At 39.0% G+C, this 22,920-nt stretch overlaps 1 protein-coding gene and 1 long non-coding RNA gene across 2 annotated transcripts; one reads left to right on the top strand and one right to left on the bottom strand.

The window, feature by feature from the left end:
* Nucleotides 1–440: 440 nt before the first annotated feature.
* On the bottom strand, nt 441–21,798 carry LOC108166259 (uncharacterized). The gene is made up of 2 exons (XM_017304513.2): nt 21,661–21,798; nt 441–3,507 (listed from the first exon to the last, which is right to left on the bottom strand). The coding sequence occupies exon 2, from the start codon at nt 2,550–2,552 to the stop codon at nt 2,148–2,150; it is 405 nt and encodes a 134-aa protein (XP_017160002.1). The 5' UTR covers nt 2,553–3,507; nt 21,661–21,798; the 3' UTR covers nt 441–2,147.
* LOC103464116 (uncharacterized) lies at nt 11,145–14,116 on the top strand. Its single transcript, XR_014087302.1, has 3 exons — nt 11,145–11,495; nt 11,698–11,827; nt 12,476–14,116. It is a non-coding gene; the product is annotated as an uncharacterized LOC103464116 (long non-coding RNA).
* Nucleotides 21,799–22,920: the final 1,122 nt, after the last annotated feature.

The following is a 22,920-nucleotide window of genomic DNA, read 5'->3' as shown; positions in this document are numbered from 1 at the left end:
ATTTTTTTAAGTTTTAGGATGGCACATCAAACCAAGAACCTCAGCAGAATGATTTGAGTTTATTTAAAGGTTTGGTGCACTCCTCAAATCATCCCTGACATTTGCAAAAGAGTACAGAAAATGCATTTCTCAAAACTATTTTGTACAAACAGCATTGATTATCAGCAATTCAAATTCCTTAGTTCTGAATACAAAGCTAATCTACTCTTGGAGGGGTTTTGTGGGTTTATCACATAAAATCCCATTGGAACACATTTAATAGTTGGAACATAACGTGCAAAACTTGAAAAGACAATCTACATTTGTTATATGCTGTATATCATTTAAGTATAAATTTTGCTTTTTGCTTTAAATTTATATTTATTAAATGTACTATGCATAAAAGTCTGGTAGCACCACTGCTGGCAAATAGGAACAAAATAAAAAGCAGCACAAAGAACTTTAATGTACTAAGTAGAATTTATTTTTATGTAATTTCCCCACACGGATTGTGAACTTCTTACTAACTCAGATCAGCACATATTTCTGCAAGAAGGAGTTCTTATCTCACCAATTTAACCCAGCACTAAAAAAGAAAGCCAGCTGTCAGAAAACACTCACAAAAAGCAAAGCTGCTTGGTTTACCTCCTTTTAAAACAAGGCTGCATGACGGCCTTGAAAGTTTCTGTCTAAAAGTTGGTATGTTAGGAGGAAGAGACAAAAAGATAGAAAAAAGGAGACTCCAAAACTTGAGTCGAGATTAGAAAAATAATTTTTGTCCTAAATGATGCAGTTTGCTTCGTTGCCACAAAAAAAACAGGAACATAACCCGTCAACATAACCCTCTGCATGAGGTAACAAACTAGTTTTTTGTGTGTTGTTTTTAATATGGCTTCTCAGTACAGACACAACACGTTAAGCATAGACTGTCAGGGTTTTATGGAAACTATTTGCATGGATTTTTGAAAACGTGGAGCCACAGCAATGTTCAAAAATTCAGAATCAACGAGTAAAAAGTAATTAAATGAGCTCCTGGATTAGAAGTGAAAACCCAGACACTCTACCGGATCTAGTTAAAGGGGCGTCTGCTTAAGAATAACTTTTTTCTGAGTCTATCCAACACCTGAGTTCTTTTAACTGTCTGCATTAAGCACAGAGTGAATTTAAAAAAGCAGAATGAGTTTGTGACGTAAAGTAATATTGTTTACAACCAAATACAAATAGTGATGCTGTGGTTGGATGGTGTCATAGACTGTTACAGTAGGTCAGGTTAAGGCAGCTGTCGTCTGTCTTTTAAAGGTCCAGTTTCTACAGTACTGAGGGAAAAAAAAAAACTTACAGATTTATTTTTGTTTTTGTTTCTTCACTGTCACAATAAAATAAGTATTACATTTTTCATTAAATTTTTTTAAAGTTGAACTCATTTTCATAATTACATCAGAATCATGATTTCTGTCAGACCTATAGAATCAATAAGTCGCCAAATAATCCAACATGAAGTAGGATAAAATATCTCTGAAAACATCACATCAGGGCCTAATCGAAAGAAATTGAAGATCAGATCAGAGAGAGGTTTTCAAGTTTATCAATTTGAAAAAGACTGTAAGGCTTTCCCTAATGCTCGGGTATTTTACACTACAAGGTATTCATGCTTAAAAACTGTACAGTATGGCTGAATGAAAATAATTCTGCAACAAAGAATGGTCCAGAATAAAGACACATCATCTGTTATTGCAAACCCTCAATTAGATTTATGGCTGCCAAAGGTGGCAAAGCTAGTGATTAGATTTAAGAGGTTTTTTTTTCTCTAAACAAATTAAATCTTTTGTAAGTTTCTTCAAGTTATCCTGGTCTGATATTAAATGTTTTAAATTATGAAACGGATTTTAAAATGTGACAAGAAAACAAAAAGCAAAAACAGAATAAATCAGCAAGTGGGTACATACTTTTTCACAGCACTGCGAGGGTTTGCCTGTCGAGGTGAATCCTGTGTTGAGCAACACTTGATATAGACAAGTAGTCCTGCAGCATTAATTTACACCAACAAAAGGTCTACCCGTCTGCTAGTGCATTTACAACAGTACAGCATGTATCATCACTTTCTGAGAAAAACTTAAAAAAAACAAAAAAAAAACAATCTGTGTGCAAACAAACATGTAATCTGTAGCCTACACCAGTGCATAATCAAACTGACCCCTCTCTAGGCCCTCCTTGTGGTCAGTCCAGGATGATGCAGGCATGCGACTGTATGGGTCCAACAGGATCCTGAAGCATCTGACGAGCAGGAAGACCAAGAAAAGCATGAGGAGGCCTACGAAGGCCAAAGCGGTACGCTGCTCAGTGTCCACCGTGACCAAGGCGAGGGGAGGGCTGCTGCCGCCGCTGCCTGGGCTGCTGGGCAGTGAGGAGCTGGCCGGGGACATCAGCGACTCGTAGTCAAGGGTGGGTACATCGTTCATTCTCCACGGGGCCCGGAGACAGGGCTTACACACCGACTGGATGGTGGGTGTGTTGGGTTGAAGTGTGGAGAAGAAGGGGAAGGCGTTCATGAGAGGTGATGAAGAAGTCAGCATGCAACTTTTATATTTGACAGACAGGCGGACTGATGTGATGTATTCGTCTAAGGTGTTGGTATTTTTGCTGCGCCACACATTTTCTTCTGGTGGCCACTTGATGCTGTCAAAGCTAAGTAAGTCAAAGTGACATGACCTACAAAAGGTTTGACTTTAATCTGCTCAGACAACGTGTCAGACAGACGCACGTGTGCACTTCGCAATTAGCACAAGCTACGTTTGTGTGTCACTTATTTGAGGATGAGACTCTAAAAGTCCAATGATGATCAGCCAGCTTCTTATTTGAGCATCAGTGCCTCAGGCAGTAATTCTTCCTCCCTGCTTATCAGAGCCACGCAACCACCATCAGGTGTCTTTGACACTCTCAATCATAGTACACCGGGCGTGGCACCATCTTCCGCTAATGCAAACAAACACAAACAGCTCTATTCTCCGCCAAGGTCAGCGTTGTCCGAGAGAGGCGATACAACGCAGGAGGACATCCAACACCTGACTTGGTTTGGCAGTTTCAGAGCTCGTCTGCGTCCTGTTACAAACAGACTACCTCAGCAGCCAGATGCAACTGTTTGCGTACGTGTGTGGCAGCTAATTAGAACTGGAGGTCGCTTGATTAATGGCCCTGCATGTTAAACGGCCCATAACCTTCTCTGATGCCGCCTGCTAAATGCAAGGTTTCCTCTTCACTCAGCTAGCTGGAGCATGAAAAGTGGGTCAGTACAGTCATATATTGAAATAAGTTTATTTTGTCGTATTCCCCTCTGTGGATGGTTTCCTCAAAAAAAAAGCAAAAGAAACAAAAGCTTTTCTTTTTAAGTAGAGAAGCAACAAGACGCAGAAAATATTTTGAGAAACAGAATCCGCTTAAATGCTTGTTCCAGGTGTCCTCAGCAGTCCTCAGCGGAGCGTTATTGGACTTATCAGATGTTCCAGGTGAAGCCGAGTCAGGTTTCTACACCTAAGAACAACAGAAGCTCCTGGTTACAATCTGTGCAAAACCGCACAAATAAAACATTACAATTACACACAAAAACACTACTCTTAAAGCCAAACGTTGGGTTAACACCAATTAGAAAGAGGTTGGGTAGTTTTGACCAAGCATTGGGTCAAAACATGCTACCTATTGGTCTGAATTAGAGAAGACAATACAGTCTAATCACTGGACATTCATGAAAATCAGGGCTATTTAAACTCAGTCCTTGTCTTTATTTAGCACAGAGAAAATACAGTGATGTGACAAAAATTACCTTTGTGAATAATTTCAAAATCATATTTTGTGACATGTCCTACATTTCAAAGAACTGAACAAATGTATTAGAGGGGGGAAAAGGTGTATTTATGGCCTCACCATTATTGAAATATTTTGTTGAAGAACCTTTAAAATATTAAATTTCAGCATTCAGTCATCTTGGCTTTACTTGTGCCATAGTTACAGTAAATTTGATTAAACTGAAAAGTTTGGCTGACTGATCAGGATTTTTCTTACACTCCATCCTTCAGGCAAAGCCGCAGTTTACATAGCACACTAAAAAGATTTATAAGAATCCAACTGTAAAAATGTCTGTCAGGAGAAGACAACAAAAGGCTTCACAGCTTAGCCCAAGAGTAAGAAAAATTGTATATTGTCATTTCTTTCTTGCAGGAGGGCTTCTTCTCAATTTACTTGGCTTGCAATATTGGAAAACATGCTCATTCCCCTTTACATTTTGACAAATTTGTAAGGAAAATGCAGTAGGGTTGGGTTTGTGGGTAAAAATCTCCAAATTCCCAATCCAATGCCAAACAGCTTTTGTAGGACAAAAACATATTTGAAACATTGAATATAAAAAGCTCTTAAATCAGGAGACTTATTTAGAAGAGTATTTTTCCCTGTCTGTCGTGATGCATCTCTTGCATTAAAATCTGGTTCTCATTGGTCGATCAGCACCTTGTGAAGTCTCCTGCCGTGTGGCTACAACTCCTGTTGATTTGCTGGAGTTTTGAGATTCAGACAGTCAGAAAACAAACCAGAACCAGGCAAATTCTTTAGTAATCTAGGTTAAATTAATTAGTATTGATTGATACTGAAAAAGTCATAATCCAAGAAATACGCAGGCACCTGCCATCTCCTCAGAACATATTAAAAATCTTGATAGTTTATGATATTGATTTTTAGAAGCATTGATATATTTTGCTCTAGCTTATCAATACTATAGAGTTTAATGATCAGAATTACTCCTTTATTATTACAGATAATGGGACACCTCTTCAACTCACTCTGTGGAGACCTTAATGTTGAGATACTAGTCACTTTCCCTCATTTTTGAATTGAAAAATAATCCTAGTATTCTTTGTGAGCCCAAGGCTTGATCCACCACACTGAGTTGTGTTCAGCCCAGCAGTTTTTAAAATGTACATTTAGCCCAATGAAAACTCACAATTAAATCAGCTTCATACATCTGTCTGATTGGATTTAATGAGATCCATAAGCAGAAGATGATGAAGTCATTCCTCCATTATTTCAACATACTGTGGGGTTATGGTGACTCTTTGCTATTTAAATAACACTGACATTAACCATCTGCATGGAGAGCACAGCATCAGCACTCCCCATAATGACACTCAATTAGGAAGCCGATTATGGTGTCATTACGGCCACATTAGCAGTAATGAAAGCATGGTTATAAACAAAGCCGCATTACCTCACTCTCATTTGTCATAGCATTGTTAAAGAGGAGCACTGGGTCCTTAACTGACCCCCTTTTTGTAAATTTGGCAACATTATGGATGGAAAGACAAAGTGTTGTGGAGTGTTATAAATAATGTATAATCACATCACCTGCAGCGGACCGGGTTTCGAATCATTGAAGGAATGCGATACGCAAACCATTTACACCTGCTCACCGGTCCGAACAGAATGACTGAGCCATTTGTTCAGACAAATGTAATGCAACACAGGTAGCGCTCTCTGTGTGTGTTTGTGTGTGTGTGTGTGTGGGGGGGGCGAGGGCAGGGTTAATGCAAAATGCATTTTATCATGTAAAAAGAACCTGCAGAAGGAAAGCAGAGGAGGATGGATGTTAAAAGATTGGCAGACGAGCTAAAGATGCGCGAGGAGAAGCTCCTGTGGCGAATGGGCAGCAGTTCAGAGGAGAGAGGAAAAGTTCACTGGCACAGTCTGGACTGACTCTCCTCTGCGTGACCATGGCAAAATGCCTTCTCCACACACTCCCTGCCTCTGTGTCGTGTTCAGTTCAAAGGTTTCCTGTCTGCTACTTCATCAGCTGGAGTCTCCAGGGTCCGCTCTGCACCAGCATGGCTGGCAGCAGGATGACACACCTGGGAGCAGACACTCACCGTGTGAATGAATGTGCACTTTTGCATTTGAGCAAAAAATAGATCTGCTGCGTTTGTGCAGCCATTTCCAGATTTACGCTGACTTTTAGCCCTGCAAGATAAATTCTTTATAATAGAAATGACAACGAATTAAACTATGGGAAAGATACCTTCGGCTGTGCATGCAGAAGACACACCGTTGGTGAAAGAATAAACCTTGAACTCAATTTTCAGATTTAGAGGCAATATTTCTGCACAGTGACACAGTCAGAAATGTGCTGCATTTTCACCTGCCAAAGTTGAAACTTAAAATAAAAAAATAGCCCTGCAGTCCTAGTATCAAATATACATCATTACATAAAAAAAACATATACTGGAAACAAAATTCAATTTCTGATTCACTTCACAACCTCTTGCATTTGTGGACTGTTGGTAAAAGATGGTGTACATTTGCACTGCACAAAATTGCAATACTATTGGAAACTGCATTGGAAATATCCATTTTTAGTAAACCCCATTTACAATCTATCCACTATCCAAATCCAGTAAGTGAAAGCCTGACAATTGAAGTACAAAATCTTACCAAATATTACATTTAATAAGTTCTTTGCAATTGCAATATACTGAGCAAAAACACAGAAAGAAAAGGAAATATTAAGGAAAATGGTGATCAGGTGTTTTTGTGCTCCAAGATACTGATGTTACAGTGTTCAGTCTGTTGAGGGCAAGAAAGAACGAAGCCATGTGGACACTTTGACCATATGTTGAAGAGCATAGGGAATATTTTTGTTGTTTAAAGTTTCTATACATCAAATGTTTACTGATTTCATGTAAGCACAAGAATGCATGTCTGGTTTACATTGAAATTTAAAAATACATTTCAAAATTAGGCCAAATATTAATTGTAATATACATTTTGTAAAATTGTAAAAGCTGGGTCAATCGTCAAGGGTAATTAGTTTTTCCAATTGCTTTTTAAATTGAGGTAAAAACTAAATCTGTCCTGAAATTGACAGATTGCAGAATAATGTGTTTGTAGATATTTATAAACTAATAATCAACCCCTATATGTGAGAATCGTGCAATAAATGAATTGGTTTAAGGAGATTTCTATTGCTCATTGTATAAAACAGTGCCCTTTTACTTACTTTTATATATATATATATATATATCGATTTACTTATTCATTGCTTTGAGAGTAGAAACCTATTTTTAGAAAACGAATCCTGAAATTTCACAATTGCATTTTTTCTGCCTTGCAACAAGCCCACACAGAGTTAGTGACCCAGTAGTTCTGTCATGGCTCCCAAGGGTATGTGTGTCGGCATATGAAATTGGGTGGTGGAAGGAGGGCAGACATAGATTGCTCAGCTTATTTTCCTCCTTGTTAAGCCATACCCATACCATCTCACTCTGTCAGTCCCAACACCTATGCAGCCACACACAGACACACACCCCCCCCCACACACACACACACCCGCCTTATTGCGCATTAGTTTGCACCCATTACATCTCTCCTCCATGACACTTCCTCAGAGCACCAATGAGATCGTTGTAATGAAGAGCAGTGAAGCAGACACTTGTCAGTCTTCATTGAAAGGTCCTCAAATTGACATCTATTTCACACATGCGTACACACCTGTGTCAGCAGGCAAACACATAGCAGACTGAGCACGGAGACTCAGCCTGATCCAACAGCTCAGACGTTCACTGCCCTTCATGGACAAAATTGTGTTTTGTTCCTAGAAGGTATGATGCCTTTAACCATTACTCCTGTTTCGTTTGGCTCTCATAGAAAGTAGTTCTGGTTAACCTGTTGTCCAATTCCACAGAAAGTAATCCTGGCTCAGTGCTTCTGTGTTTTGCAAAGTTTTTACTTTTCTCCTGGACCAAGCCAGTAGTGCAACTATTGCTACTAATTACGCTCTGTACTTCCCATAAAATACTTCTGGACCAGTGCTTGTGTTTTTCTTGCCTGGTTCTGGTGCTGGTTTCTTCCTGTTAAAATACAGTTCTTCCTCTCCACTGTGACCACATACTTGCTCAGGTTGAGCGATTACCACAAAGTCAAAACCTTGATTCAATCAGTTAAGATTGATACCTTTCCTGATATATAGGTAACTGTAAGCTATAATTACGACTGAACTGGAAAGTATTCAATATGACCTGAATCTGAATGTTTAATTATATAAAAATGAACTGGATTGGATTTACACATACACCTGTTTGTCTAAACAGGTTTATGAGATTTAGGTGTCAATTATGAATTGCTTTTAGTAAAATTAATCTTTGAGGCATTTTACTTTATTCCTCAAAGGCAAAATAAATATTTGTTACCTTGAAGGAACACCAAGTGCAAGATGAAAAAGTGGAGAGCTATCACAACACGGCAAGCAAGGTGGAGGTGTTTGACTTGAATGTGAATGTGGCCTTTTCACTTAAATCCAGAAACTAAAACACTTTACCAAGAATCAAACAGATCTGACATGTAAACCCAGCGTTATCTTGTTATTGGACATTAGTGAGATGATGCTTTAAGCATGCAAACAGCCAGCCAAGCCAGTCCCCATGTTGCTCTGAACAGATAGTCATGATCTGTTATGTATAGGCTGAGTAAAGCCACTTTCTAAAAGTAATTATACTTTAGCAACAAAGAGGCAGGGAGGAAAAGAACATCAGCGAACAAGTGGAGAGAGAAAGAGACAGAGATTGTAAATGTTCGTCTCAGCTTCAGCCCACAGGGAATTGAATTAACCCTTTCCAATTTGTTGCTTATAAAGATAAAGTGGACTTGGAGAAAAGGCTGAGGGGAGCTCCATGTGATCCACAAGCTCAGCCGGGTATCCCCCCATTACATCCACACAAAAGTAATCGAGCTCACAAAACAAATATGAAGCATTCAGAGGACATGGCAGAACAAGAACTGCACAGACAAAGAGGGGAAACCCTAATGGAAACGTATAACAACATGTCATAAGGCTTATTGATGCTTTAGATGTGCGTTTCTCCCTCTTCTGAATACACGTGATTCATTTGCCACCTGAGGGAGTTGGTCCCTGCTGTGTTTCCGAATCTAATGAGGACAACAAGGACCAGGTCACCTTGAGCTGTGCAAAACAACAAATGTTGTTTTGTTTTCATACATTAATCACAATTCATTTTTATAAACTGTAATTACAGGAGAATTCAGAGAGATTTAAGAACCTACATTAAAACACCAAGACTCTTGTTGCCGATTCTGGTTTTATATTGTCTGCAGCTAAGTGTGTCTTACTTGGTTACTCTGTTTGCTTATAAGTCGATGTCAATGGCCTGTGTGTCATGTTTTCAGTCAGTCAGCAAATTTTACCTATTGGGACAATAAAGTATTTATTCCATCTTATACCATTCCAGGTGTGTCTTACAGCTGTGAAGACAGACTCTTTGATCATTCCTTTTTCCACTTGGCATGCATCCTGGCTCACCACCAAGCCATTCCTCAGATGGTCCTGGTCATAATTAGGACGTCAGACAGTCGGCAGCTACTGTGGGGTTGATAAAGTCTGGCAGTTAAACGTCCTGCATATTTCACATACAGCCAGCCAGTCGGCTCCGACTGTGCATGCAACATTGAGCAAAAAAAAGTGTGTTTGTGTATGAGACGTTCACTGAGCATGTATGCAAATGAGTAGCAGTGCTGCAGAAAGGAAAGCAGTCCACACTACCAACCTCTGAAAACAAAAAAAAAGGTCCAGCAAGTTACCAGCCATGCAGTGTGTGTTTGTCCGTTTTACATAACAACTGCTACTTTTCTACACCTAACACTTTTCTTTGGTGACTATTTGCTTTAGTTGATTAAAAAACATCTTGGACTGTGGCAAAGTCAAGCTATTTTTAATATCACTGAATAATTTTAAAGTGAAGCCATAAAGAATATATGCAAGAAGCTTTTTTACAAAGGAAGCCGCAGTTTCTACTAAGTGTGGGGTAATGTGTAAAAGGATACTGATGGTATAAATCGAGTGACAGACTAAAAATAACAGCTTCAAGCAGCTATAAAACTGGCAATCTAATTCTTAATTCCTCTTAACTGTACTTCGATGAACCGAATTCATGAAATGTCAAGACGACAACCCAGTTTTTGGACTGAAATGGATCTTTCCCAAAGCTGATGGTTTCATTATTCTTCAAAATGGTCAACCAGAGAGCAGTGAGACCATGAGTATCCCCAGAGCTTTTCTAGCAAATGTTGCAGAGACTTTCAGTCACACTGCAGCTGCCACACCAAGACGTGATGCAGCTTGTCAGGATGCCCACAAGTGCCCCTACGCAACGCTGGTGAGGAAGACTCAGAGCGCTGCCTTTACTCATTTCACCTGAGAAGCTCTGTTGTTACGCTTTGAAAAAATAAAAAGGAAAAACTATTTGGGTCTTAATTTTCAAGCTTCTCAAACTGCTTTATCTTTTCGCTTTTGTAATAATTCCTTTGAGCAGCCATAAATCTGATGATTTGATTATGCTTTCATTTTTTATCTCATAATTGCCACTAACAATCTAAGATGAAGGACCATGTTGTACATTCAAGATTGAAAAATATATTGCCCTATTCATTAAAAATAAATTTTATGCATTTCCTAAAATTGTTTATCTTTACTGCTGGAATTTTGCTTGAGGTTCCCAAACGTTTGCACTCCCCGAATTTGTCCACCTGCATTTGAGGTGGACAAATGGAGGAGAGTACAGATGAGGGAGCAAAGGGGGAAAAAAAAAAAAAAAAAAAAAAAAAAAACAAGCCCCGTGAGATTTTCAACAGCAACAATGCAGCTGAGTAATTCTGTCTTTGTGGTGCCTACGATCTATCATTTTAACAGGTGAACCCAGATGAATATCTTTTGTCTTTATCAGCATATTTAGAGATTTACCTGAATGCCCCTCAGCACCAACTGGGAGAGAACTCAGCATTCCAGAAAAAGATGATTTTTGGACAATACAGCTTTCTTTTTTATCTAAACGCAAAGAAAACGGTTTTGTGATCGAAAAACTCCCATCATAAGTTCACCAGCCTCAAAAGACAGACTGCTGACAGGCTGCTACAATAATACATACATATATTTTTTATAGCTATTTATATGATTGCTAATCTCAAATAATGCATCCATTAGTCATATACCATTTTTCTATACATCTTATTAATGGATTGCATCTTGCATTGCGTTAATTCTGTTGGCAACCGCTTCACTGGCATTTTCCATGTAATCAAATGGTTCCTTGCACAGTAAATATAGGTTTGTTCTGTACATTAGGTGTGCAGTGCTTGGTCTTTGGGAATTCACCCAATAATCTACTGTTCCACATTGTCTTACCAAACTATACAACTGTCAGTTGTTGTACAGGAAACCAACTGACAGAGACTGAGCAGTTTGGTCAATTCCTGTAATTCAGGTGTTGCCCTGACTTCATGAATATGTGTTGCACAATATAGTGTAGATGAGAAGGGTGTGTCTGATCAGCAGGTTATTCTTCTTAGGTGAGTTTCAGTTAAACAGAGGTGGTGGATCGGAGTAGAATGATTGATTGTATAAAGAAATAAGAGCAGAACCATTAAACTGGATTTAGCAGGAGCTCAGAACCTGAAACAGCTTTTGACTGAAGGTATCGTACTGCACACACATTAACAACTCCATGGACTTAGGCTTACTAACTGTTTTCAAAGTTGGGTGGATACAATCCATCCTTTGCAAGTCGTAAATAGCACTGGGGTCTTCTCTCTGTTGTGGCTTAAAACCTTTATTTTTATTACCGTTTGTATTGAGTTCTGTTGTACTCGCAGCAATGTCTGTTCTGTTCACTTCAGGTTCCTTCAGGCAGTTAGTAGAAACGTGATTTCCGTGCTGCATTCGGCTGGAGATTAAAACAGCTGGAAAGGGAGGATCAAACGACTGCAGAGACCTCAAACAGTTCAGTGGACAAGCGGCCTGAAACAGGTAGACTTATATTTATTCTTCCACTTATGATGGGTCAGGACATGGGGGCATCAGCTTAAGCAGGTTTCCATTTCCCCAGCCACTTGATTCAGCTCCTCTGGAGAGGCATTTACAGGCCAGCTGACATACATAGTCCTTCCAACTTGTCCTGAGTTTTTCCCTGTGAAACATGCCTGGAAGACCTCACCAGGGAACCATCCAGAAGGCATCTTAATCACTCTGTCTTTGGATCTCCAACTCCATTTTCCTCCTCCGTTACTTGGGGCAGGACCCTCGTTTCCCCAACCTGGAGAATATATGCGTGTGTGTATGTGCAAATGAGAAAAGTTTGATTTCACAACAGAGCTCATGTTCTTATCCAATTTCAGTGTTGGTCTGAGAAATAGCTTGTATAATGAGCTCAGCAGATCCACAGTTCCACCAGGTATTTGCCAATTGTTGCTGGCTAATTTGAAGGAGTTGAGTGGCAGAGTCATAGGGTGGGCGTGGTCAGTTTTCACAGTTTGAGCAAATGAAGGTAGAACATAAAACCAGGGTTGTAGTTCAACTGGTCCAGAGCAGACTGCTCTGATATCTGGGTGTTGATGGACCTCAGACTGTGCGCAACCGTTGATTCATAGCTTCAATTATTTGCTTCTCCTTGTGTAGGTTGAAGTGAACTTCGGACAACAAACTTCTCAACACCCTCAAAGAAAGCAGAACTGCAGGAAATGACCTCCAAACCCCATAAAGAGAACAAAAGCCATACCAACCCACAAAGAAGAGAGAACAAAGATGTCCCTTCTCATCTGTCCGAGATACAGAATAAACTGATTGCAGCTGGAACGTCATTCATTCAGCAGTTTGACAAAAGTGAAACCAAGATGAAACCTGTTGTCCTTAGGCTTCATATGATTTCTGAAGAAGTTGAGCAAATTCAGGAGATGACGAACAAAATTAGACCAGTTGGAGCTGTGGTGGGAGGTATAGGATTGCTTGCTTGTGTCGCTACAGCTCCATTCACTGCAGGATTCCGTTTATTTGCTGCTTTTGGTGCTGTTGCTGGACCTCTTGGGGCTGTTTGTGGACAAATCGGCTTGGTTGTAGACTCACTCACTGTAGGTTGGAGGTTAGCTGTTGCTTCTGCTAAAGATGATGTTGCTGATGGACCCGTTATAGGAGCTGTTATTACTGCAGCTGTTGTTGGACTTATTGTTTTTGCTGTTGCTGGAGTTTTAGTTGAAGATAGAGGTCCATTTATTGCTGTTGCCGCTAACTTTTCTGCTGGAGCTACTGCTGCTGCTGCTTCTGTTGCAAGTACAGGTGCAGTTAGTGTTGTTGGCTCAAATCTGATAAAAATCATAACAGAGAGGAAAAAAGCAAAAGAAGCCGGGGGTAAGGGGGAACAATTTGTGGAGATGCTTAAACCTCTTAAAAGAATGCTTAAAGTCACAAAGGCCACATGTAATCTGTTGGAGGAAGAATCATATGAAGTTCTTGTGAAATACACCCTGAGAGATGTAGATAAGTTTCTGGTTCTGCTCAAAAAGGTAAAAGTGCTTAAGGAGATGAGTGAATCAGTCTTAATACTAGGAACACTCATCAGCATCACACCAACACCTGAAGCACAGCAGGAGATAAGAAATGCCATCAAAGATGCAGCTCTTCAAAGTCAGAAGATCACTGAAGACTTTGCAAAGATAAAACAGAAACTTAGTGATTACAAGATAATAGTCAGCCCCTGATAAACTGGATGGGAATATGTCATTTTCATAGGGTTTCAAGCCCACGGAGTGAGTAACACATGTATTCCTTTTCAGATATGATGCTAAACTTAACAGATAGCAAAATAGCACACAGCACAATACTATCCATAATTGTTTGTTATTCGTTTGTGCATAGATCAAACCCTGCGGCCATTTGTTCTGCACATGTGCGTTTTCTCATCTGGGGAGTAAGGATGTGCAATATGGCACAAAATTCATATCAATATATATTGTGATGGGTGGTGGCAATGACATATATATATTTCAATATAATTTGTATAACATAATAAAAAATGAAAAAAATAACACGTATTGAGTGGAATGTATATATTTGTATGTGTTAAAACTCGTTTAACACTTGTTTTTGTGGATGTTATTTGTACGTAACTGTTTTATGTTTCTGCCCATCATTGCCAGATCTACCTTAAAAACATCTCATTTTTTACGATTTTAAGGGAGACCTGGCAATGACAGGCAGCAGCATAATCTCAATGGTGACTAAAGGCTAAAAGTTAAATAAAAACTATCTCTATATAGAAACACATTAAGTTTAATGTAATGGATGCCTGCATCAAATCCAGGTGTTTCTTCCCAGTGTTGTGACTGGAACTTGTAGTTAGCTGAATTGCTGGTTATCAAGCACATGCTTTGTTTAAAGGTGGTAAAACAAATTGCGTGCATTTCCCATTTTCCACACACTTACAGATTACATTTTCCTGCACAAGTTTTTTACTCTATGCGCGGTCCTGAGGGGTTGTGCTTTTTTGAGGTTTTCTTTTTGACAAATTAGATTAAAAAGAAGTATTAGAGTACCTTAGTATTACACAGAGGCGGGTGGCGTACTCAAACCGTAATCTAGTAATAGTTGCAATGTACTTATATTGTTTCTAATTTAGAAACAAGGCAAGAACTGGTTCTAAACTTGAGGCTTGTTTATTGTCGTCATAGCAAGTGCCTGCCAAGTTGGCTGTCTGTTACAAAGTTCATGGATGTGGGACGTCACATGGGAACTACAGTATGCAAAATAGCTCAGAACTCCCTCCCCACTTCTTTCATTTAGTGGCCGACGGTGAGTTGCATTTCATACTACTACTTTCAGACCTGAAAAGCCAAACAAATCAAGCCATGTATGCTTAATTTAGACAAATTGTGGTTAAATGAAAAAATTCCTGGACATCCTCTGGTTTTAGATTTTTTGAGATGTTTAGCCTCCATGTGGTTTCTTGCAACTGCAACAGGTAAATGTCAAGTAACATACCCATAATAGGAAAGATGAAAACGTATAAAACAGACTAAACCAACAAACTAAAATAATACTTTTCTTGGGTTCAACTATGAACCCAAGAAACCCAAGAGTTTGAGCATTAAACTCAAAGACTCTGAAAGACATTTGTTGCCTGCAGGCTTCTACCTTGAAGACGGAACCCACCTTTGTGTCCCGTTCAAGATCACCACTTTAATCAGCTCTAAAAATCCTTCTGTCCCACCAGTCAGTGTGAATAAATGTCAAGCCAATCATATCCGCCCTATATTTAATTCACAAATCACGTACATGAAATATTCACACCAGGATGAGCGGAAACCCACTCACAAATGTTCGCAGGTCAGCAGTGAGTGGGCAAAATCTATTTGTGGACAGAACATGAGATCAAGAGCAAAACACCTGAGAAAACCGATCTGATGCATCAGTCAGAGTTTTGTGGTCGATCTCTAATCTCTGGTTTTTGGAAAGTTCTTACCCACTGATATGCAATATGCAAGTTTAACTGTTCTGATTTCCCTTTCAGCTCTATAATATAGGTAGACATAAGACCTGCTGTTATCAATCCCACCTGCTTTGAGAGTTTATTAATTACAATAAGAGCAGATGGTGTCATACTGTATGAGAGCGCATTCAGTTTAAGACGGGTTTACAGTTATATTCAACTAAAGACTAAATCTTGTAGGGTGGCATTTTAAACCTGTTTTTGCATCTGGTCAGCTTGGCCAGTCCCAAAGAAAGAAACCTAACCTCAGCTCTGAGAGTTTCCAAAGGCAGTCAACATATAAATAAAAACATGCTTTATGAATAAAGCATGTTCCATGACAGACAAAGGTTGAAGTTTCAGCCATTGTGCTGTAAAATCCTAAGTCCTTCTCTTGACGTTCTTGCTCTCAGTTTCTCTCTTGGAGCCTGAATAAACTGCAGACATACCATGGAGAATACAGTTCTTTAAAAAAAAGAAAAAAAATTACATTTCTGTGTTGCCGTCTATTTCACTTTACACTCCACACTGACTCTGAAAATAGCAAACCTTGAATGTTATTTCTTTGGTGGCAACAGCATCAACACTGAAGAGTATCGTTGGCACAACCTGCAACTGACTGTTTTGTGAAAGCAAAATGGATGACTCAGAGAAAGTAATTCCATTTATGCATGGATTATTACATATAATTTAATAAATGTGAAAAAAAACATTAATATCTCCAATTGTCCTTCTGTCTTACAAAGCAGAAGGTCTTTGCAAGGCAGAGTCATTGCAAAGGATCTGCAATGGAAGAGATGCTTGTGCAAAGCACCTGATCCTTGCACAACTATAGCATGTTAACAGAAATTATAATAAATAATTGTTTTGAATCAATTTCAAATCGAATCATAGCTCCAAAAATTGTAATCAACTCAAATCCAAAAATTGCAATCAACTCAAATGAAATGGTGAAATAGCAAAAAGATTCTGATCTATGTCACTTTAACAGCTTGTCAGTATCTTCACAGGTTTTTTTTTTTTGCTTTTGATCTCATGTTTTTACACCTTACCAGCCCATATCAGTCTCTGGAATGCATAGCCAGTCTCATTCCTGAATAATATAATTGTGCATTTCTATGGTGTTTGAACTCTCATATAATTGTTTGAATAGATAAACATGGCACCTTCAGGCATCCGGACTGATGGAGGTACACAATTTCTTCTTGATTGCTTTTGATGTCAAACAAGGAAGCTGTGTGTTTGAGATTTTGCGACATCCATATAGCGACAGCCTGAAACCCAAATATTGTTTCGAATGACCCCAAAGCTTACAAAAGATGACGGCCCTCTTCATTTTCCAAATTATTTAGCTATTTAGCTCCGAATCCAATCCAAGTCTATGTAAACTTCTGAATTTTAACAAATAATACTCATTCCTCACCTTATTATTGTTGCATTTAGAAAACATAAGGAAAGTTGGCACTTTTAAATTAACTAAAACACCAAACATCTAATCTGATTTAATGCAGTTTTACCCACATTACCAAGTGAAACCAAGCTGAAAGATAAGGAAGACAGGATTGATGAAGTAATAAGTGGCAAGATATGGTGAAAAGTTACAGAGCTGTAGCAGGAAACATTACAGGAAGATTGGTAGCTTGCAGAATGTTAAGAACCCATGATTCATGCCTGCAGTCAGATAGACCTGAACTCTGTAGCTACTTGGTGAGAACGAAGGGTCAGAAAGGATAAATCCAGTGAACGTAAGAAGATGAAAGAAGTACTCAGGAAGGTGAAATCGCAAAAAAGACACAATGAAGAAATAAAGAGTGTATGTGTGTGTGTGTGTGTGTGTGTGTAGGCCAACATGGAGATGACAGAAGTACTTTCCTTCCATCAGGCAGCCATTCTGTCAAGTCCACAGAGACAGAACGGAGCCAACCAACCCGCCCGCTACGAAGGCCATATATATTACATGCTCTGCCCACACAACACTTGCTCAAAACCAAGGTGGAAGAGAGCCCAGAGTCAGCATTAAAAAGTCAAAAACTTTCCTGCAGCCAGCAAACGAAGCGAGCTGAAAAGTCAGAGCAGCGTTAAGCCAGGAAGTGAAACAATGCCTTTCAGTCAGCGAAGCAAAAAAAAAAAAAAACACACCCAGGAGTGACAGAACAGAGTATCGGGGTCTAACATCAGAAATACAGTCTACAAACTATAAATACCAAAAAAGTGAAAGCACTTACTGAAGCACACAGTGTGAAATAATTTCGCTGACTGCTCCATTCCCAAGAGGCTGAAGAATCTACCAGTTAGAGACCTGACCATGCATTAAACACAGATGAAAATTCATGCCCTAAACTCAAACACATCACCTTGTGGAAGTAAAGGTTGCCTGTTCAGGATGTCTGATTACCAGACTTCCCTCTGGGTAAAGTAGGCGTTTCTACAGCTCACGTCTGACCAAACTACAGTAAATCCATGCAAGGCAGAAGAAAGGATGTATTTTCTGTTTTCTTCCCTTCCCATTCCTTCAGCAGATTTATTTCCAGTAATCCAACTGGAATCAGCAGATTTTCCTGCGTTAGCATTTCTGAACAAGTTAATAGACATATGTTTGACAGGCTGCTGTGGTGTCTCTGCCTTCGAAGCCGAGAAGGGACGATAAATCCCAGACCCTGAGTCACCAACCAAAGCTTGATAGATGAACGGTTGATAAATATTTGATGGCTGATCTTGAACAAGAAATCAAAACCACTTACTGGACCAACTCGTCAAGGTTGAAAGCCCTCAACGACTTTCTTACATCCCCTCTGTACTGACATGAAGTCATATTGGCAGGAGCCGTCCTCCTCTTCCTCCCTGGCGGATTTGCAGGAAGTGGCTTTTCAGGACACCAACAAGAATGTTTATTACTTTGTGTGCTACCTAATAAAATCATCTAAACTGTACTAAACTAAATGTAACACTGCTAATAACTTAGGGATTAAAAACACAGGTGATGCTGTCAAGTGCATGAAGAGTCATTTGAGAAGTGTGCAGCGCGACATTCAAATTAAATGTGTCTTTGCTGCATCACTCTGACACATTAGTGGCTTCACCTCACTTGACTGCTTTTCAATGACAGCTGAACAATGAAATAAAACATCCACCTTGGCGAGTAGCAGAGAGTAAATGATATCCGATATCAGGGCTAATAACGGAGACTGGCGGTGACACAGAGAGATGGCTATGTGGCAGAGAACCTGATTCTCTAATGTGCTCCTTGTAATGGTCTGTCTGCTGACAGGGAGGGAGGTCAGGAGCTCTATTTTTTCCTTTGTCTCCATCTCTCCTCTCATTACATGATGACTGTCAGCTTCCTGTCAATCAGCATTAGCCCTAACCCTTTCATTTTTTTAAATTTAAACTGGCAGGCTGGTAGGTGGTAATATTCTTAAACCCATTTCCAGTTCCTTTTATTGTGCTTGTAAATGTCAAATCTGAGCTAAATGTCAAGTTTGAGCAGGTTTGTCTCCAAATGGCCATAATTACAAAATTAAAACGTCCATAATCTAGCATGAATAAAAACTCACCAAGCATTACTCCTCACATATCTAACAGCTGATTATCATTTAGAGTAAACTTTTCTCATTCAGGTCCAGGGCGTTCATAAATGTAAGCAGCTTGAATCTCGCCATATTTGGACTATTCCAGTTAAGGTTCCACTCAGAGATATACAGCTTTAAGTGCAGTCAGAAGAAAAGCTGAAAAGAAAGCACAAAGTCACAACAATCTGGTGGATGTATGCAAAGAGTCCCAGCAGACCAAATGGGAAAGAACATGATGAAATATATGTCAAGCAGGCTTTGCTGTCGAGTGGGCGGGAAAGTGTAGTGGGACATTTTTCATTAATATGACTCTGCAAGCACAGAGGCTATTCTTACCAAAACAACCACATAATACCGTAGCATAAAAATACTCAATTAGTGAGTCTTGTTTATGGAGGACTATTTAGACACAAAATGTAAGACAAAGAGCGAACAATAAGCAAGAAAAAGAAACAATTAAAACAAAAACTAATAGAAATTAAATAGTTAAATAAACAAGGCTTCCAATTCTAGGGCAAACCAGAAGGGAGATAAAAGTACAAATTCACTCAATGGAGGGTAAAATTCGATGGTACTAAATTATCAAAGAAGGGCAACTAAAAGCAAGGCAATAAAGGATATTCTTTTTGGAAACCATGAACAGTTTCTTCTGGCCTCAGGTTTGTGCAAAGTTGAGAGCTGTAATAAGAAAATAACTCCTCACCACAGGTTTTTGTTCCTTTTCCAGGTTACCTGATGGATTTGAAATGATTTCTACAGTCAAAGCAACTCTGACAAATATTGTCAATGGTTAAATATCATCAATGGATTATAAAAAAAAACAAAAAACATTGAAAGCATCATTAAAATCACTTCTAAAATACAGAGGAAGCAAATGCAGAGTCTCTGAGAACCACATACATGCATATATATGTGCATCTGCTTTGTACATCACCAGAATGAATGCTGGCGAGTTCACCTGTACTCTACTCTGTATTTTTGTAGATATGGTCATTTCATGCACAACTTTTTAACTCCAGTAAATGATACCCACATTTACTGGAGAACCTAGTCTAAGTAGTATTCCACCAAGACTTCACTTAGTGGAATATTAGATTTGATCCAGGGTCCTTACAGCTCAACGGCCCAATCAAGGATTTGGGCTGTTGTAAACAAATCAAGACTTGTTTACTTTATTGGTGAGGTTTTAGCTCTCTTAATGACAGTTTCTATTAATAAAAATTTTACCACAATAAAAAAATAAAACTTATAATAAATGAATAGATGGGATTGCAATGGGTAAGAAAGGTGAAGTAGAGATTACCAAAGGGCAGATGGAGCCAAAGATTAAAGAGATGAAAATGTAACAGAATCAGTAGCAAAGGATGGAAATACTGAAACTTTGCCATAAAAAAAGCAAAGCTGATAAGGGTTCAAAAAGGCTCTCTTTTTTTCCCCGAGTTGTAGGAAAAAAATCCTAGAAGCGACCTTTGGGAAGAGAAGATGATTTAATGTAAAACTGTCGGCTTGCATTAAAATCCAAAATTTTCTTTGTAATGTTTTTCACATTTGATAAGCTTTTTTATAACTTAGTTGCTGAAGCTATACTCAATTCATCATAAACACCAGTTTCTTATTTTAATTTAGTTTCTGTTTATTAAGGAGTGTAACGTCCCAGACATTGTGGAGCCCAGAAAATAGCATTATTGATTTCAGTAATTTTTTTTGTTCTCTCATTTCAGTAAGAAATGCAAATTGATTTGAGTGTTATGCAGGACGACTGATTTAGTTGCGTCATCCGGTACATGCTGTAGAGCTGGGTTCTGTTAGCTTGCTGGTAGTAGTGATAACTTGTTTTTGCAGGACAGCCCACATTGTGTCACTCTTCCACTGAGATACGCCTCTCAGATATTTGTATTGCTGTTTGTTTTGTGTGTTTCACAGTTTTTAATAAGGACTGAATTTGTGAAAACTCAGTCGAGAGGTTGTGCATGTGGACAACAGAGAAACCACACCAGATTTTGAAACAAGCCTACAATGCAACTTTTTGAAACTGCAAAGTCCAGACCAGATATTGACTGTAGCTTAAAGACCACAGAGAACCCATTCTTCCTGACTGGTCCACTGTGGTCCACATGGGAGGTCAGCAATGATAATATTCACCTGATATCACAGCAGGACAACGGGATCCATGTTTCCTGAAGGTGACTTGCTCAGGATTGAGACTGGAAATACATCTAACCACAATCCACGTAATTCCAGTGTACACAGACACAGCTGCTTTATGTAAGGAACTGGTTTTATTTTGATTGAGTAGTTTGACGTAAATTTAGGAAAACATGAATACATAAAGGATAATTAGAACACAACAGACTAAAAGTCTAATGGTAAATTTTAGAGGAAAATAAATTTAAATGTAAAATTTCATTTAAACACCAGTGTGCGAAATTATTCCGTCATTTAACGTTTTGCTTAATCTGTATAGTAATTTTGAGTTTTTCTTTGCAGCTCTTGATGTTTTTTAAAAGCCCTTATTTCTATCCCCAAAGGAACTTCTTTATGTGCTTCATGTGAAGAATCACCTGACAGGACTGAGCTTTAATTTACAAAGTTTGACGCAAATTAGCCGATTAATGGAAACACCCGGACTTCAAAACTCTGCAGCACTGCATTTCAAATGAACATGAAGAGGCAGTTTCGCCTTTAGCACACATTTTTTTTTTTTGCCTTAATTTTGCAAACTCTTTACGTATTTTAAAGCCCGCTTCATAAGTTTCAGGTTTATATTTACCAACCTGGTTCCGGAGTCCAGCGTGGATGAGTTTCCGCTCTGTCCGGACCGCTGTGGCATCAAACTTTAAAATCTGCTCCTCCTGCTCAGCCGCTGCTGCTGTGCGCCGCTTTTTACTCCGAGAGACAACACTGAAGGCAGGCGGAGAGTCTTTACAGCTCCCCGCCCACCCCTGCTGACCGCACAGCCAATCACAGAGGCAGACCCTCCCCAATATGTGTCCTTATAGTCATAGTAATACTAATATGATGGAGCATTATCTTTGCAGCCTGAGATCAGTTAGTCAAGGTTTTAAATCTTGAAGCTTTTGTATCAAAGGTGACCCTTAAACCTTCAGCATGATTTTCTGTCTTTACAAGAAGCTTGCTTAAACTGCTTATTTACCTTAATTAAAAAAATATATATACAAAATTTTAAATAGCGAGTCAACTTCTTTGAGAACTCAGTGGTTCTCAAAGGTGGGGATGAGGCCTCACTTTGGGCCAACAAATAACAAATGTAAGATCCTGAGAGAATTCCCAGAAATTAAAAGTTAAACATTATTCAATCAACATTTTTCATCCATCAACACTGCATGGTGGAGCAGTTATTAGATTACAGTAAGAGGGGCCAGGGTTTGAATCCCAGATCCCATTTTCTCCAAGTTATGGGATCTGACCAAATTAAAACATCAGTGGCAAAAAAAATATAGCTACAATAACCCCATTTGTGTCATTATTGTGTTTGCTTGGGTTATTGCCACTGATTGTCTCTTACTTAAAAAAGGATACTGTTATGCTGTTTTCATGCTTTTCTTTAGTAAGAGCTGGAAAGCTGGTGTGATTGGAGCAGACTTTGCAACATTAATGTTTTGGCATCCACTTATTGGGATGATTAATTCTCAAACTTATGTTCTTTGCTGACAACACAACTTTAACTGCCTAAAGTTGTAATGCTTTGAAAGTTTCTGAAATATATTTGAATAAGGACACAGTATTGGTCAAGTTCAGCTTGGCAGCGAAGGACCTGACTGAATTTAGGGTTGATTTTAAGCAGGAAATTTATTTTAAAAAATCATCCAGTGGCTTAAATGTTTAAACATTGCAAGCGTGTTTCTTAAAATCAAGAGTCACAAAATAGAGTTATCATCCTCTCATCTCGTTAACATCTGTAGCACAGTTCATCCTACTCTGTTCCAGGTTTGTGCCTTAAACTCTTCACCCTCCATTTCACAGCAGGTTCAATCCGACCAGCCAGCTCAGGTGTCCTCCTACTGTTACTGTTT

Source organism: Poecilia reticulata, chromosome 4 (genome assembly GCF_904066995.2).
Source record: "Poecilia reticulata chromosome 4, P_reticulata-male-v2, whole genome shotgun sequence".
NCBI lineage: Eukaryota > Metazoa > Chordata > Actinopteri > Cyprinodontiformes > Poeciliidae > Poecilia > Poecilia reticulata.
This window is presented reverse-complemented; position numbering and strand designations above follow the sequence as displayed.